This window comes from Lissotriton helveticus, chromosome 2_1, assembly GCF_964261635.1.
Source record: "Lissotriton helveticus chromosome 2_1, aLisHel1.1, whole genome shotgun sequence".
NCBI classification, from domain to species: Eukaryota; Metazoa; Chordata; class Amphibia; order Caudata; family Salamandridae; genus Lissotriton; species Lissotriton helveticus.
The window spans coordinates 907942905-907961217 of NC_136059.1; the positions used below are offsets into that span (position 1 = coordinate 907942905).

The window sequence follows — 18313 nt, forward strand, 5'->3', positions numbered from 1 at the left end:
GTGTCTAGATCACATTTAAATGGTTCAACGTTTTCGTCCGTTAAGCATCATTCTAAACAGGAACTTGACTCTGCATCCCAGGTGCTTGGCTAATTGCATTTGAAGATATTGTCTTCATTCTCCCTCATCATTTACTCTCCTTTTGCTTAATATTACACAGTCACTAAAGTGGTCAGCTTCCACTTTCAGGCAGTTAAATACTGTCACAGTTGGAATTATCTGGTGGCCAAAGGGAATTACAAATCAAGAACACTGTGGCTGGAGTGCCAGAAATTCTATCTTTTAGAATCTGCTTCCATTGGACCCACGGACAAACCCTTGCAGCCTCCCGTCCAGCAATGTCAGAAGAATCACCTTTCCAGACTATTTCTAACCCAGGAAAATTAACTGCCCTATTCTGTGAGACCTTCTCACCTGTTCTCAGCCGTTTCTGTGCTCCATGTGTAACTGTCAGGGAAATAATTGATCCTTTTTCGGCCTTCTCTATCTGTGGTCACTTTGAACTTTACTCACTGATTTCTACGTCTCAGTTTTCCTGTCTCATTGGTCACCATTTGTGCTTTCCGTATTTGCTGTGGTGATCTCTATCTCGTCCCTGCGTGTTCCTCCTGGTCTTGCGCATTTCTTTCTCTGTTTTCCTCTCTCTCTCCATATCTCCATGTGTCGCTCCCCTCCCGTCACTCAAAGGTTATTCAGCTCTGCATTTGATTGATAAACAGTTCTGTGCCATGTTACTCATTTCAAAAGTTCAGCAACCAATTTTCCCTCGCAAAATGATTGACTCTAATCAGCAGCAAAGTTCACTCACTTCTCCCAATTAATAACGGTTTCTGGATGCAGTGTTAGACAGTCTGAGTAAATGTCAGACATTTGTTTTATTCAATTTCCAACAGATTTTCCGATTCCCTTTCAAAATAGAGAATGAAACGTTGTTGAAATTGAACACTTGCCCTTTGTGATTTAATTTTCTTGTATAGCAAAGGTCATGTTTGTCCCAACTAGAGATAATATCTCTACAGTGGGAGATTAATGCCATACGTAAATGTAGTGTGCTTGGTTGTAGTAGTAGCATTGTTGTAATTCACGACTTGCTCCTGTTCATCAAGTTACTTCAGCATACCGCGTTGGAGAGTTAACCCTATACATCTCAATGGCAACACAACACAACCGATCTACCCCGTTACATTTGTCTTTGTACTAATACTTTCATTTGGATAGTTTCTTTTCTGCAGATGTTCCTTTCACGAGCCTGTGATTTTAAAATCTGCTCATCCACTCAGTGCATTGTAAAAAAGAAAAAAAGGGTTTCGAAAATACTATTTTGTAACTGCCATTTCTTTCTTGGAATTAATCTCTTGAGCTCTTGTATGGGTTTCTCATAAGAGCCATTAGCGCAATGATGAATTCTAATCTTGAATTGCTAACTAGTTTTTCATCTTCTCTTGCTTCAGAAGTCTGAAAATCTCATGCTTATGTCTTCATCAACATCAAAGAAATAAGGAGTAGGCCAATGTTAATCCTCTGCTTCTCTGGATCGCTAAGAAATGTAGTGAAATGGTGGGAGAGGCCCTGGTAACTGCTGTCTCGCCAAACCCTTATCTCAAGCATTTCTGTGCAGGTCCATAGAAGCACTAAATATGTCCTGTTCAATAATTGGTTGTGACCGCTGTAGTGCTGCTGTCAAACACTGTTCCTGCTACTCCTCTATTTAAGAAAGCTGGACCCCCTCACTTGAGAAGAGAAGTTGTTAAAAGTGGCAGGATGCCATGTAGTCTTTTCCAACATGTGAGAAGAGTGGCGGGGATATAAGTCAAAAGGGAGTGGAGGAAGAAGGCCTGTACTGCAGGTATATATATATAAATATATAGGAAGATGGGAGAGAAACCCCGAAGGATGGTGCTAGGATTCCTGGTTTGTGTGTTTAAGTTTGTGTTGGCGAGCAGGAAGAGGTGGAACGGATAATAAACCTGCCTTTTTTAAAGGCAAGCTATATCTTTGCATGGGTACTCTAGGACTTCTGTCGCTCCACAGCTAGTTCATGGGATCTTAATCATCCTCATTAGGTGAGCACATAACAGTAAATATGTGCATGTGTTTTTCCCATCTGTCACTTGGAATCCCTCTGCGGAAAACGAGCCACCCTCCTAAAACCTACTCTAGTACAGTGCTGTGTTTTTATTTTTATTTTGATTTGTAGGTAAATTAATTTAGCAGCCAGGAAATATAGAAGCAATAGAAACCCTTTTCGCACGGTGGAGCTAGACCGAGCCGCTGTTTTGGTCCACCACAAAAATGGATCATATGGCAAGTAAAAGAATTCAACGTTTTTTTTTTAGTTTTTTTTTTTACAAGAAACAGTTTTTATTATAACAAGTCAGATAGCACACGAGAGAGCATCCGATTAGATTAGAAGCATAAGCTGACATTAACAATAATGAATGGTAGCAGAGGGTTCATACTATTAAGTATTTGCCATGGTGTTAAGAGCAGTCAGCTGAAGATGAATTGTAGCCTTAACACACAAAGGGTGATGGGAGGAATGCTACAATAAGTCTAACTACTGGAAGTCACTCAGGGTAGCATTCTAGCCCTTCGTTCTTTTGCCCGTCATGCCACCTTAGATTAGACACAGCGATATGAAGTCCTTCTCCAATAGGATCACTGCAGACCAAACTACCAAGCAAAGTCCTCTCTGAACGGGAACACAAGTAACCCAATACAGGTTTCCAACTGATTAGGCCTTTTCAGTTAGTATAGCTTGATTCCTCTGTGCCACTGGAACCAAGCTACACCTGACTGAACAGGCACAATCGGACAGGAACCAGCTTTTGGATTGCTTGTGTTACATAGAGGTGCACAGCTCTTTTAATCCATTGATCTATTAAACTTTAACACGTTTGCCCCGTGAGAGAAGGCATTTTGCCAATTGCAGTTCCATGCCAGGGCTGGTGGTCCAGTACTGTGTTTTCAGATTCCAGTAATTCAAAGCCAATAGTATATTTTCTTTGATCCAATAGGAATCATATTTTCATGTGATGCCCATTCAAGCTAAACAGGGTGTTTTTACTTGTTCAAACTATGCCTGCATGCTAACAAACACCCTTATTCTGTTAAATTGCCGTGGTTCATTTTTTGCTAAAAATGTAATTCCAATTATACCGCTAGCACGTTAGGGGGTGGCATGTGTTTTTATTATTCTTTTACTTTTGTGGCATATACTTGCATTAAAAAATGCCCATCGCCCAAGCTTTCGAAGGCGAGTCTTATTGCTAATGCCAGTCTTTTTTGTTTAAAAACTTCTAAACCATTTCCTCATCTTTTCGACTTCTGTGGGTGCTTAAACAGATTTCCTCCGTCTTGTGCTCTTTACTTACTACTCCTTTATTGATTTCAGTAAGGTTTAAGACCTTATTTTGTGTGGGATAGTGGGATTTATCCGTACTGCAGACGTTGAGGAAAAGCACAATTACATTTTCATTGTTCTGAAATCATGAAGGGTGGCCTTTTAGGGTTTTGGTTTGAGCACATTGCTGGAAAGGACAGTGTATACATAGAATAAACTGAATTGTATTTAACTTTTGAATATTTAATGAAAGGCTTCGTGGATCCATACCCTGCAAATACAATTTGTGGAAGTGTCTGGGAGTTGGGGGAAATTGTACCTTGTGCATGGTTTGATGAACACTCAAGATGTTCAACTTGTTGCTGTCAGAGGAAATTTGGCATATGATATTTGTAGTAATTACTGATGATGGACCCAACACATTAGTTTTCTTTCTTTCTGGCTTGCAGAACCCAGATTTGTTCATTCTGATGTCATCAGGGAAAGTCCAAGTCAAAATGGCGATGATGATAAAGTGTACTTTTTCTTCACGGAAGTCTCAGTCGAGTATGAATTTGTTAACAAGCTTCTGATCCCCAGGATAGCCAGAGTGTGCAAGGTAGGAGTTATTTTCTTAGTTTTTTTCCCGTAGCTACTTTTGAGCTTTGATGTATTTGTTTTTTTTGGAGGGGGGGTGGTGCTGTTTTACCATGTTTTAGCATGATTGAAATAGTCTCAGATTATGAAATGTGTTCATGTCATTATGTTCCTAACTGGTTAAAGTGAACAACAATGTATGCACAATCAGTATATTTCATGGCTCGAGTCAGTACCTTCTCTCTGCTGAGTTGAATATAAGATTCAAAATAATTATGATGTAATAATGATCGTTCAAGTAATTTTATTCTGCTGGCTGTCTCTGACCACATCGATGTAGAGACATTCATGGCCATTTGTTCTTCAGTCAGGACTTGGCTGCTACAGGTCTTTCATTAGTCCAGCTATTTCACACAACCTCAATGATCTACTTTTCAATATTTTCAAGGTAGTGTGGCATCAGATGGTTGCTAGGCTTCAAGATTACTATTTTGAAAAAGTGCCCTTTACTTCTGCTGACATGCCACATGGCATGTCTCCATTGTTTCAGGCTCATGACATGGTAAGCTGCTATCCATGCTTAGTAATGGCTGGGTCTTCCCTTTGACTGTCCAAAGATCAGTGCCTCCCTTTCCACTGTGGACCATGTTCCCATACACACTACTTTGCTCATAGGTAAACGTGATAGTAATCAGTAATACTTGTGCACAGTTAAAATTGTCTCAAATTGCAGCAATGCAATGTGTAGGTGCGTTGAGAACACAGACTAATGGGTGGCTCTTCAGGTGGTAGTAGAGCTACATCTATCTTGTTTCAGTGGCCTTTACAAATCTGAAGATTTGGTGGATCTTTGGCCCATATGTTATGGGTTAATAAATGATTGGATTATCTCCTTGCCTCATAATGCTAGGGCATGTGCCATTCTAGGATTGATGCAACATCAGTCTTTCTGATGAACTAAGTAAATCTAACCAGTTTTTGGTTGACTCTATTTGTGTGGTGAAGAAAATGAAGGTAGATTAGTCTATAGCTTTGAGCCTTCAATGGTTTACCTCATAACTGAACAAACGTACCAAGCTAATCAAACTGCACAAATCCACCTCACCAACAGTACCAGTCCCACAAAGAATCCCTGAAGGATCAATTCTATCCCCTGCCTTGTTCAATGTCTATATTAAACCACTCGCAGTTATCCTGAAGCAGACCGATTTTGCCTACCTTCTCTACACAGATGACACCGAACTATACATCTCCCAAAGACATTCGACACCTAACTACACTCTCCCACAGTACAATCCTGGCTGACCAACAACCATCACAAGCTAAACCCCCAAAAAACTGAACTCCTCCTCATCCACCCACATCGAAAGTCAGGACGACCCTCGAGACCTGGCTCTTCAGCTAAGCAGCTCTGCGGGCCCCCCTCCTCTAAGCGCCTTGAGACCCTCAAGGGTGAGTAGCGCACTTACAATGCCCCTGATTGATTGATTGAAAGTCCTATCGCATACACAACTGGCTTGACAAGTTAACTGCACTAAACTGCAAACTTTCCATCACCAACTCCGTCAAATCTCTAGGGATTTCACTCGACAAAAATGTGAGCATGAAAGACCACATTAATGCTTCCGCAAAAAGTGTCTCCAACTGGTTGAAATGCCTAAAAAAAACACACAAAAAAATCAAACCTTCATCCCCCTTGAAGACCTAAAGACTGTAGTACAATCCTTAGTTCTCTCTAAGCTGGACTATGGTACCGCAACGCTCACTGGTAACCAACAAAAATCACCATACTCCTATGAAATCCACACTCCATGCAGCAGCCAGACTTCTTTCAGGAGAATGCTGCTATGGTCACATCACTCCCACACTCAAACTCAACTGGCTACCAATCGAAGCGAAAAGTATATTCAAAACGGTCTGCATAACCCACAAAGCTCTTTACACTGAAAATCCAACTTACCTCGCAAGCAAACTATCAAAACCTGGACTAAAGAGACCTTTGCGAAGCTCTAACACCCTACTTCTAATTACGCCCAAATTAAAAAAAGAATAATCACTCACCTGTTTCTTCCTTGGGAATGCGCCTAGAATTCGGAATGCCCTGCCACAGGAGCTACATGACAATCGTTCATTCCTAAACTTCAGCACAAACCTTAAATTACTTCTGCTCTCAAAATATGTGAACCAAACCTCCTAAAACAACCAACTTCCCCATCGATCTTCCCCCTCCAACCAGCGAAGAGTCTGAACAACTCTTCCTCTGACCGTAACGATTTTTTAAATTACCCTACCAACGTCTACTCTATTGTATATTGTCTTCAAACACTGCTGTTAACCTGTCTACTCCGTCATCAATTACGTATTGTCATGTTTGCCCGTTGTCTTTATGATTTTTCTTATATATTGTCTAATCATTGATGTGCATAACATGTAAAGTGCTCTGATACCCTCGGATCAAGCTTGGGATATATATAACTCGAAAAATAATTATTAAAATGAGGTTTGATGTGAGCAGATTAGGTAAGAGGCTAGAAAAGGTTATTTTGGAGATCATAGTAGTAAAATTAGCTTTTGAATGGGCCAGAGTTGGTAGAGAATATATTGAGAGAGGTATAGGGTTAGAGAGTAGTGCATTCGAGAGAGTCAAAGTTTTTTTTTTCGACCGTAAGAATACAGTAATATATAGAAACCTAGCTACATAGAAAGAGTATACAAGTAAGATAATATATCGAAATTTAAATTTGTATTGTATAAACTCAGACTTTCAAGTGTTACTGTATTTGAAGCTAATTTATTTGTGCCTTTTTATAAATATATATATTTTATTTAAATTTTATATTTTCTTCGATTTCAATAGTGAAGCTTTTGTGTATATAAAATAATTAAGATATTTACATATTCTGTTAAATAAAACCGAGACCAATAAGCAGCTCATAAAATAGCTTATATGAAAACTATGCAGTGACCTATATACTTGTTAAGCAGAGGGAAAAAAATAATATATATGTATGTATGTATGTGTGTATATATATATATATATATATATATATATATATATATATATATATATATATATATATATATATATATATATATTTTTTTAGTCACCAAACTGCTCCGTTACCGGGGCACACTCTTAATCAGCCGGTGCAAGTTCCAGGGACGGGCTTTCCCTGTAAATTCAATTTACCACCAAAAGAAATACTCGCACTCCACCAGAAGTATTGTTATGCAGGTTTAATTATTCAGCTTTAACCAACGCGTTTCACAGCATCCGCTGCTTGATCACGGTTCCAAACATTGGTCCCTTTTCAGTTTCATCTTTTTATACCAGGTATTCACAATCGCCTGATTATGAGGCATTGTGGTCCTGGTAGTTTAATATTTACATTTTTATTTTTTAAACAAAACAAATGACGTTTTTTACTTGCATGTATTTACACATATTTACATGTACAGGTGATTTGCAAATGTAAAGTACTAAGAATAGTTCTTTGGGTAATTTGTTACTGTTCATAAAGTCATAGTTTCAGCACTGTGTTCTTTGTAAAACACTAGAAAGCTCTTAGTATCCACCTCTCTGTAATTTTTGTATATATGTATAGGGACTTAGTGCCCTTCTTGTATACAGATATAGGATCCATTGATTTGTCACTCTATCTTGATGAGTAAGTTTTTAAACTTTCATGTATTTTCAATTTGAGGGCTAAGTGCCCTATATTTACCCAGACATTGCATGTTGTTAATATCTATTTGTGTTTCTATCTTTTAGCCTTTCACAAATGTACATGAAGTTCCTCGTCTCCATTGAGGCCCCCGGGAGTCTTAGTTTTAAAGCGAATGATCAGCCTCGATTCCAAACGCCGCAGCATCATCAGTCTGTTTCCCCCTCTTTCCTTTATCGGAATTGTTGCCAACCCACTGTATGTCATGTCTCTCCAGTTCTTTTTTTCTTTTTCATGAGTTAGCATGTGTTTTGCCATAGCATAGCTCATATCACGGTTTTCTATGGCTCGGATATGTTCTAAAATCCGTTTCTGGAGGGGGCAGATGGTACTTCCAATGTATCTTTGACCACAAAAGCACTGTAGCAGATAAACCACATGAGTGGTTTTGCAGTTAATTTTGTTTTCTATTGAGAAAGTTTTTCCTTTTGGGTCCATTAGTTTGATAAGATTGCGTCCAATTTGGCAGGCTTTACATTGACTGCACTTGGTGAATCCATTTCGTTTTTTCTCTAGCCAATTTTTTGATTTGCTTGTTCTTTCAAAATGACTGTTGACTAGTTTGTCAGATAGAGATGGAGCTTTCCTGTATGTTATTTGTGGGAAATTGCCCATCTCCTTCCCTATATCAGGATCCTTTTCCAAAACGTGCCAGTATTTCTGTAAAGCTTTGCGTATTTTGTGGCTTTCTTTTGAGTAGGTTAATATCATTCTAATTGGCTCCCTGATTGTGTTCTGTGTTTCTTTTCCTTTTTCTTGATCCCTTTTCGGAATTAATGTTTCGAGTCTACTTTTTTCTCTAGCTCGTTTTTCACCTTGATCAATATCACACTGTTTGTATCCTCTTCTTTTGAATCTGATAGCAGTTTCTTTGAATTTTTTGTTCATTTCTTCCTGATTGGAGCAATTTCTCCTCATTCTTATAAACTCCCCATAGGGAATGTTCTTTTTCAGAGTTGCTGGATGGAAGCTTTGCCCATGTAGGACACTATTCGTGGCTGTTGCCTTTCTATGGACTGTTGTCTCCAGATGACCATTTTCAACATATACTCTGGTGTCCAGGAATATTATTTCTTTCTTGCTGATGTTATGGGTGAATGTCAACCCTTCTTCATTCTCATTTAGAATTTTTAGATATTCCAAAAATTCCTCATTTGAACCGTTCCAGATTACGAACAGGTCATCTATAAAACGCAGCCAGAGAACTACTCTGGCTGTGTAGTGGTCGTTTTCCTCTCTCCAAGCTACCATTTTCTCCCACCAACCCATCACTAGGTTGGCGTAGCTTGGAGAGAAGGAAACTCCCATGGCTGTCCCACACGATTGGGTGTAATATACCTTGTCAAAAAGAAAGACATTGTTGTTCAGGCACATTTCCACCATTTCCAAGATCATTTTGCAATGCTTCAGATGTTCTACAGGTTTCTGTTTCAGGAAATATTCAGTTGCTTTCAGTCCAAGTTGGTGATTGATTGAGGTGTAGAGAGAGACTACATCAATGGTTACCAGCCGGTATCCCTCTAACCATTCTATATTCATTAGATGCCTCAAGAAGTCCCCCGTGTCCCTTATATATGATGGTAATAAGGGTACCATAGGGGCTAAAAAGTGGTCTACATAATTTGCCAAGTTCTCGTAAAGTGAACCACAACTCGAGATTATCGGTCTTCCGGGGGGTTTGTTTAGAGTTTTGTGCAGTTTCGGGAGAAAGTAGAGTGCAGGGGTGATTGGATTCTGGTTATTTAGAAATTGTACTTCATCATCGCTGAGTAACTTCAAATCTTCCATTTATTTAGGCGTGTTTCTAGATCCAAGATCATTCCGTTTATTGGATTTTTGTCCAATGTTCTATAGTTTTTAGTGTCACTCAGCTGTCGCATTGCTCTCTGAAAAAAGAACATTCCCTATGGGGAGTTTATAAGAATGAGGAGAAATTGCTCCAATCAGGAAGAAATGAACAAAAAATTCAAAGAAACTGCTATCAGATTCAAAAGAAGAGGATACAAACAGTGTGATATTGATCAAGGTGAAAAACGAGCTAGAGAAAAAAGTAGACTCGAAACATTAATTCCGAAAAGGGATCAAGAAAAAGGAAAAGAAACACAGAACACAATCAGGGAGCCAATTAGAATGATATTAACCTACTCAAAAGAAAGCCACAAAATACGCAAAGCTTTACAGAAATACTGGCACGTTTTGGAAAAGGATCCTGATATAGGGAAGGAGATGGGCAATTTCCCACAAATAACATACAGGAAAGCTCCATCTCTATCTGACAAACTAGTCAACAGTCATTTTGAAAGAACAAGCAAATCAAAAAATTGGCTAGAGAAAAAACGAAATGGATTCACCAAGTGCAGTCAATGTAAAGCCTGCCAAATTGGACGCAATCTTACCAAACTAATGGACCCAAAAGGAAAAACTTTCTCAATAGAAAACAAAATTAACTGCAAAACCACTCATGTGGTTTATCTGCTACAGTGCTTTTGTGGTCAAAGATACATTGGAAGTACCATCTGCCCCCTCCAGAAACGGATTTTAGAACATATCCGAGCCATAGAAAACCGTGATATGAGCTATGCTATGGCAAAACACATGCTAACTCATGAAAAAGAAAAAAAGAACTGGAGAGACATGACATACAGTGGGTTGGCAACAATTCCGATAAAGGAAAGAGGGGGAAACAGACTGATGATGCTGCGGCGTTTGGAATCGAGGCTGATCATTCGCTTTAAAACTAAGACTCCCGGGGGCCTCAATGGAGACGAGGAACTTCATGTACATTTGTGAAAGGCTAAAAGATAGAAACACAAATAGATATTAACAACATGCAATGTCTGGGTAAATATAGGGCACTTAGCCCTCAAATTGAAAATACATGAAAGTTTAAAAACTTACTCATCAAGATAGTGACAAATCAATGGATCCTATATCTGTATACAAGAAGGGCACTAAGTCCCTATACATATATACAAAAATTACAGAGAGCTTTCTAGTGTTTTACAAAGAACACAGTGCTGAAACTATGACTTTATGAACAGTAACAAATTACCCAAAGAACTATTCTTAGTACTTTACATTTGCAAATCACCTGTACATGTAAATATGTGTAAATACATGCAAGTAAAAAACGTCATTTGTTTTGTTTAAAAAATAAAAATGTAAATATTAAACTACCAGGACCACAATGCCTCATAATCAGGCGATTGTGAATACCTGGTATAAAAAGATGAAACTGAAAAGGGACCAATGTTTGGAACCGTGATCAAGCAGCGGATGCTGTGAAACGCGTTGGTTAAAGCTGAATAATTAAACCTGCATAACAATACTTCTGGTGGAGTGCGAGTATTTCTTTTGGTGGTAAAAAAAAATATATATATATATATATATATATATATATATATATATATGTATATATGTATATATATATATATGTATATATATATATGTATATATATATCTATATATGTATGTGTGTATATATATCTATATATGTATCTCCAGCCCATAAATCTTCCTATCTGAGAGACATCTAGCCGCAGATTCCTTAACTTTAAATATCCCCAGGCGTCAGACTGGATCTGGAAAACTTTCCGCAGCAGCACCTCTGCGTGCCAGGGGGCGGCTCCACACTGACGACGTCCTCGTACATAGCGGAGCCATAAATGCCCCTCCTGGCGCGCTGACGTCAGTTTTGTTTTTTTCCGCATCCCAACTCTGATCCTGGAATACCAGCAGTTCCTTGGCCTGATTTTTGGTCTTCTCAACACCTTCGGTGTTGCTGGAACAGTGTGCAATGCCTTCAGGCTTTAAGGCTTGTGAAGCCTGTGCGCGTCAGATGTCTGGCACTGACCTGCACCTCATGTGGTGCCTCGGCGTGCATCACAACTCCAAAGAGTGCAACTCCTGTCAGAGGATGAAGCCCAAGTCCCTGAGAGAGCGTCGTATGAAACTGCTGGCCGCACGGCTGTCCGATCCAGCACCTTTGCGTTGTCGCTCTCCCCCTCAGGATCGGGCTCGTTCCAGAGGTCATTCCCGCGAACGTCGTTCGAAGCAGGTAAGCGCAAGCATAAGCGGCAATCACGGAGGTCTTCCTCCCATACTCTTACTGCTGGCACCCGCTCCTCTCGCTCTATGCCAGGTAAGGGAGCTGGCGGTCGCTTCCTCCATACCCTCCCTTTCCGGGGGTTGGAGCGACGCATGCCCAAATGGAGGCTTATTCTATTGCACTCCATCTTACTTTGGGTCTACCCCTCTCCCTGGAGCGCCTTCGAGTCCCAAAGAGGTGGAAGGCACTCATGTCTGGTCCTCGCCAGCTGATTCTTCCTCTGCACTGGCTGTGTGCATCGACTTTCGGTTCCAGAGTTGATACAATGCCAACGGGACACGGCCAAGTGGGTCCACCCTTTCGCCCAGCCAGCCTACCCCTTCAGTCATCGCATAGCCCTGAGCGGCTTCCTGCGCTGACGTTGGTGGCTGCGCTGGCCCCCCGACGCCTGGCTCAATGCCCTGCTTGCTCAAACGTGCACATTTTGCGGTGATCGATGTCGGATGGCATACAGGTCGAGTCTCCTCTGGAGGTAGTCGTCGTCCAGACGACTCCAACCCAGTGTCCATCGACGCCGACGTCCAAGCTTCCTTAAGAGGTTGCTGCTTCCCCCCCACCCCCGACTCCTGCTCCATATGAAGCCTTTTGAGGTGGAGCCTTTGCTGCCATTTGGCGGCTCTTTATTTGACATTTTGCGTGGCACATGGGCAAGGCCCTCTTCTGGTGACCCAGTTGATTGCGCTATTGCTCGTAGGCACCGTCCTGCTCCAGATGATCCGCTATGCCTGTCCAGTCACCCTACGGCTCAAGGACTCGTTGTTCAGGCGGCCTTTGACTTAGTCTTCATCTGCCTTGCCATTATTACCTCCCATTAGGGAGTCTAGGTGGCTGGACACGTGTGCTCGCCAGATTTGTGCCTCTACCAGTGCTAGTATCCACGCATTGATTACTGCGTGTGTGTTCGTGCGTGCATCCTCGACCCTTTAGGACTTGGTCGAGAACCTTCTCCCTTCTGTTCCAGAGGAGCCGCGGTCACAGTTGCTTCAGCTTCTGCTTGATGGCAGGGGAATGGCTGAATTTTTGCTCTGTTCTACTCTTGATGCCACTGACTCTGTGGGATGAGCTCTTGCTCGATCTGTGGCTTTGCGCTGCCATGCATGGCTGCTCGACAGTCGTTTCCCGGATAATGTTCAGGATGTCCTCAGAGATCTACCGTTCAATGGTGTGGACCTTTTTGATCTCCACGCGGATTCGGCAGTCTCCCGGCTCTTGTCCGGGTTGCAATAACTCTTGCACGATTCTCTGCCTTATTGTCCTAAACCTATATAACACACCAGTACAGTAGCTTGACCGGTTAATGTCCGTGGCTGTTAAGCCTTCTCTCATTTGTTAAAGTTCAGCCGTATGGCTGGTTAGATCTTCTTTTCAGTCCTCTGACTGTGTGTTTTGCATAAGAATATCCCCTTATCGGGGGTTGACATTTACCCTATGTGGGTTATATGCTGGTACTAGGCGACTGCCTTTGCCTTGGTACGCTCCTATAGAGCATTCCTCGCGGACATCCTTCGGGGAGTCCCTCTCTGTCTTTTCTCTTGCGATCCTATTGTTAGCATCGCTCTATCGCACTTCGGGTGCCTTTGGTCCCGATTGTCTGTAGTGCTTCTATCCTTTCTTTTACGGCTAACACCTTCGCCGCTGCTGTGAGGCAATGCTTATTTAGTACAGACTTGGGCACGCAGACCTTATTGGGCTCGTCCTCCAAGGTACTAGATTAGCATTTATATCTCTGCTGTATGTGGCCTGTTTTTCTCACCACTTCTCCTACAGCGTTTTCTTCCACATTCCCTGCTGCCCCGCACAGGTGTTTCCACACTTCTGCTTGGCTCATACTGTGATCTTTCATGTGGCGCATTTCTTCGGAACACTTGCTTTTTGTGGTCCGGGGCACTTACACTGATCCGGACTGTTTCCACTGTCGTGCCTAGTTCTCTCCCACCTAGCTTGCATGGGACTGTGGTTCTTCCCGGGCAAGGGGAGGATGTTGCGTATTACCTTATCGAGTTTCTTTCTTTCTCTTCTGAATCTGCTCAGTCTTGTGCAGAGGATGCATGCGGGCTCTTTCCTTCATGCGGTGTCCGTGGTCACTGACCCGGTCTACTTGTGCCACCACCTCTATGTGGGGCCCGGCTACCTGGTGCCCGTTTTTGGCCGTTGCCCTCTTAATTTCTTTCGCATCTGAGGTGCTCACGCTGTCCTGCAGGAGGTCTTTCCTTTCTTCATGTGGTTCCAATGTCCACACGATGTGCTACAGGTGCCTTCCGGTATGCTTAGATATCTTAGTGTCGCTCCTACTGTGACGCTAGGCTTTGTGCCATTGGCCCTTTCGCCGCTTGTAACAGACGCCTATGTCTTTGGGTGTCTTCAATTTAACTACTGGCCTTCTGTACATGGAGTGCTCGCCTGCCAATGTTGTCACGTGTCTAGCTGCTGCAGCTTGAACAGTGCTTCTTCCGCTATTCTACATACTGGGCCGGTATGCGCTATCTTTCATACCGGTTGCCATCTGTCTGAGTTTTGCTTACAAGCGATACATTGCATCTGGTGGATCTCTCAAACACGAAGTCCAGTTCCACTTCTGGCGGTGTCATGAGATTCCTTTTAACTCCAGCATATCTAGTATGCGTTTTCTTGTTCCATACCGGCGCTTGCTAAGCAGGAGTCCGCCTTTTGCCTCCATTGCCCCATGTATCTTGCAGGTGCAGGTTTCCACTGTTTTGCTTGGTCGACCGGTAATCGCTTTTTTGCTTTCTCGATCCTGCGGATCCCTCCGGCCCTAGGCCTGGTTCATCTTCCCCTTTCAAAATTGTGAACTCTTGCTCCAGCACGCGCATTCTGGCTCTGGGGTTTCCCTCTCTCAACCCGATATACACAAAAGGGGTTTTCATGCTGTTTTTGTCGGCTTGTGGTACCTTTGCCTTCCATTGTTCTCCACTCTCTTCAGAGCTTCATGTTCTAGGAGTTAGCTGCCCTGTCATTACTGTTCCCACTGTGCTTCGTCACATGATTGACAGCACTGTTTTAGTCACATTATTTACAGCTAAGTTCTCTCTGGAACTTGGTGGGGTTCAGTCGCAGACCCGCCTCCTCTATGGGTACGGCTTTGGTGTCTATTCTAAGTTAAGGAATCTGCAGCTAGACGTCTCTATCAGATGAATGAGTTACTTACCTTCGGTAACAATGTATCTGGTAGAGACATAGTCTAGCTGCAAATTCCTTAACGCCCGCCAGTCCTCCCCGTTCTGCGATGACCTTTTCAGGTTGGGCTTTCTATACTCTCCTCCCTCTGGGTGGCTTGCCCTCCAGCAGGGTGACATTTTGTTTCCATTCGACACAGAATGCTTCATCTATTTTCATTGCTACTCCACCCATTCTCGGGATTGGGCGGTATGCTCATATGTCATGTGTTCTTTCCAGCCCTCGGCCTGGATTGTGTGGTGTGGAACCTTTCATGTTTTTTCCCCACCCCACTCTCCCCTTCGCCTTGGGGTCTTTTACCACCCTGGTGACCCATTGGTTCAAGACTATTGGCTCTGCCACATTCTATGGGTCTCTTCTTGGGATAACTACGTCTCTCTGGTGACGTTTTGTGGTGAGTTATCCTTAACCCTGTGTTCGGACTTGTTGTCCTTCACGGTTATATATTATGGATGTGGACTTTCTGTCGTCTGCCAGACTGTTTTTTCACATCCTCAACTCCCTCCAAAGATGATTTGGCCTTCACTTTGAGGGGTTGTTTTTCAGAGCGGTGCTCTGCTCTTTCTTTTTCTACTTTTCAACATCCAGTGCCTGGCACTGTCCTTTATTGTGCTGTTTTTCACCTTTCAATTTCTTTGTCATCCTTTTTGCAAACTGTTCCCATATTCTCAGTGTTTGGTGGTGGTTCCGCGTTATGACTCTGAAAAGTTTCTCCGAAGAAAACTGACGTCAGCGCGCCGGGGGGCTATATATGGCACCGCTGGCGTCATGTCCGTGGACGACGTCAGGGCAGTCGTCCGGCGCGCAGAGGTGCTGTTGCGGAAACTTTTCCGGTTCCAGTCTGACGCCTGGGGATATTCTAAGTTAAGGAATCTGCGGCTAGACTGTCTCTACCAGATACATAGTAACTGAAGGTAAGTAACTCGTTCGACAGGGAGCCCAAGACCCTGGCAGGGCGAGTCGGCGAAAGGGGCACGAAGAACCCACTTTAAAATCCAGCACAGTCTTCTTACACAAGAAGACACCGACAATCAAATTGGAGGAAAAGGGTGTTTTAATTCTTACACGGAGTATGCAGCAGTTGCCATATTCATCCCTACGCGTTTCAACTCACTCTGGAGCCTTGATCATAGGTGTGGTTCACCTTTCCAAACTGACCACGTGATAATGCGTCATCAAACCACCTTTTTGTTCAGTAGGTATGGATCGTATTGTTTGTATGGAATGTGCACTGCAGAGTTTTAAGTCATTATTTCATCCAGCAGCTTACTTCATGGCATTTCAGTTCGTTTCTTTCAGCTGCAGATGTTAATAGATTTTCAATGCAGTGCACATATATACCCATAAGTAATATATACATTTGTTAAGGAGACGTAAAGAATATCTGTTTTAAAAACCATAGTCACTGTACATGTACTGTGCATATTTGTACAAAGAAATACACATCTGTATGAAATTAAATTAAATGATTCGTACTTGTAAAGCGCACTTATACTCATGAGTGTCTTGGCGCCATACGCATACCGCTGTGGAACCCTTCCTGGATTTTCCCAGTGAAATGCCCACTCCTGGGCACCCCCAAGGTGAAGCCAGGCATCCCAGCGCTGTTGGGGCCGTTGTGGAGATTAAGCAAGCTATTGCCCAGAGTCGCAGCATGGGACCCATGGTTAGAATAGGCACCGAGGCGGAAATTATCATGTCCGAGGAAATTTCGCCCGAGACCCACCGAGGCGGGAATTGAACCCTGGTCCCGGGCCAGACCTCTGCATCAGGGTCTGCCGCTCTAACCATTGAGCCACACTTCCGCATGTATGCATGTATATAATGAAATTATAAATGTTTACATACACAGAGATATGCTGGACATTTGTGTTTGAATATGGTGGTTCTGTATGAAAGAGCCCACTCATGAGTTAGTCTTCTGATAAGATGGTTATCCTCGGATCTTATGTTTGGGGATTATGAGTTCCATAGTTTGTCTGCTTGAACAGAGAAAGATGTAACACCTATCATTTGTTCTTGTATCGTGGGGTTTTGAGGCGAGGTGCCTATATGGAACAGAGCTTCCTTTGTTGAATGTATTTGGTGATATTATTATATATAGTTATAAGCAACAGAAATTTGACCTGACAACTTTTGCAAAGGGTTTTCCACTGCGCAGCAACACATCTTGCTACTTTTTTAGTAACTTCTGAACCGTTTGAGCAAGAAATAATTTTTTTGTTAAAATGAGTAGATTATGAAGAAGATGATGAGGTATGTGGCAAATACAGCAAATCTTTAATTATATGAAAAACGCCACAGCTGCACGATCACATACTTCCAGTGGCCCTGGTTATGACAAACCAAAATTTCAAAGGCAGTTAAAAATTGGGACATACTTGGATCTGGAGCTCTTGCCCTTGACCTGCCACAGTTTTCTTTCAATCCAGCAAGATTAAACTACTTTGTGCGTGCATTTAGGCCCCCAAAAACGCCTCCTCCATTGTTAGCTCTTGGAGTCTTCCTCATCAGTGAACATGTCAAACGTGGCAACTGCTTCCAATTTTATGTCAGTCTTTTTACAGAAGTATCAATTTTTAGTTTGCGAATATTAGTCATTAACCAGAAGTAAAAAGATGACTATTCTGCAATTGCTAGTTGGACGGTGTGTCTGGACAAGATATGTGAGTAGTACACAATTTAGACTGAAATAAAAATCGGAAAAAAGTAACATGTATGAGTTATTAGTTGTCCTGATGAAGGATTGATATAGTGGTTAGTGGCATTTGCCACTAACTTAAACTGGCTTGGGTCAGGAACGCTTTGTACACAACGCTAAGTCACTTTTTTAAATTCCCCAAATGGCCGCCTGAACCAGTCACCCTTACGAGGTCCAGAAAATGATTGTGAGTTGGATAATAAAGCCTGTTATTGAAGTGCAAATGCAGAAATAAAGTTTTGAGATGAGCTATGTATTTCTAATTTCTAATTTAAAACATTTGTAGAGCGCAGCGTATACCATACGGTTTCTTGGCGCTAGTGGTTCGTTTGACACCTGAAGAAAAAGACCAGTCATGGGTAGAGAGGGGCATTATACAGGGAAGGCTTGTTTGAAGAGAAAGGTTTTTAAATCCTTGCGGAACGAAAGATAATGGGTAGAATAGCGGAGATGATCGGGGAGGGAATTCCAAAAAGTGGGGGCAAGAGTGGCAAAGTTGGTTCCGCCCCATTTTTTACGTTTAAAACGTGGGGTTAGGAGGAGGGATTTGGAGGAAGAACGAAGCTCTCTAGAGGGGACGTATTCCTTTAGTAATGAGGCAATGAAGGCAGGGGCAGTGCCTTGTCGGGCCTGAAAGACCATACACCCGGTCTTAAACAGGGAAC

General features: G+C 42.3%; 1 protein-coding gene across 5 annotated transcripts in view; it reads left to right on the plus strand.

The window, feature by feature from the left end:
- SEMA4D (semaphorin 4D) overlaps window positions 1-18313 on the plus strand; it is a 923316-nt gene that overhangs the window by 504315 nt on the left and 400688 nt on the right. For all 5 annotated transcript variants that reach the window (XM_078675633.1, XM_078675632.1, XM_078675637.1 and 2 more), the window contains exon 11: window positions 3793-3941. In XM_078675633.1, the coding sequence (XP_078531759.1) occupies window positions 3793-3941 (149 nt within the window). The remainder of the gene's footprint in view (window positions 1-3792; window positions 3942-18313) is intronic.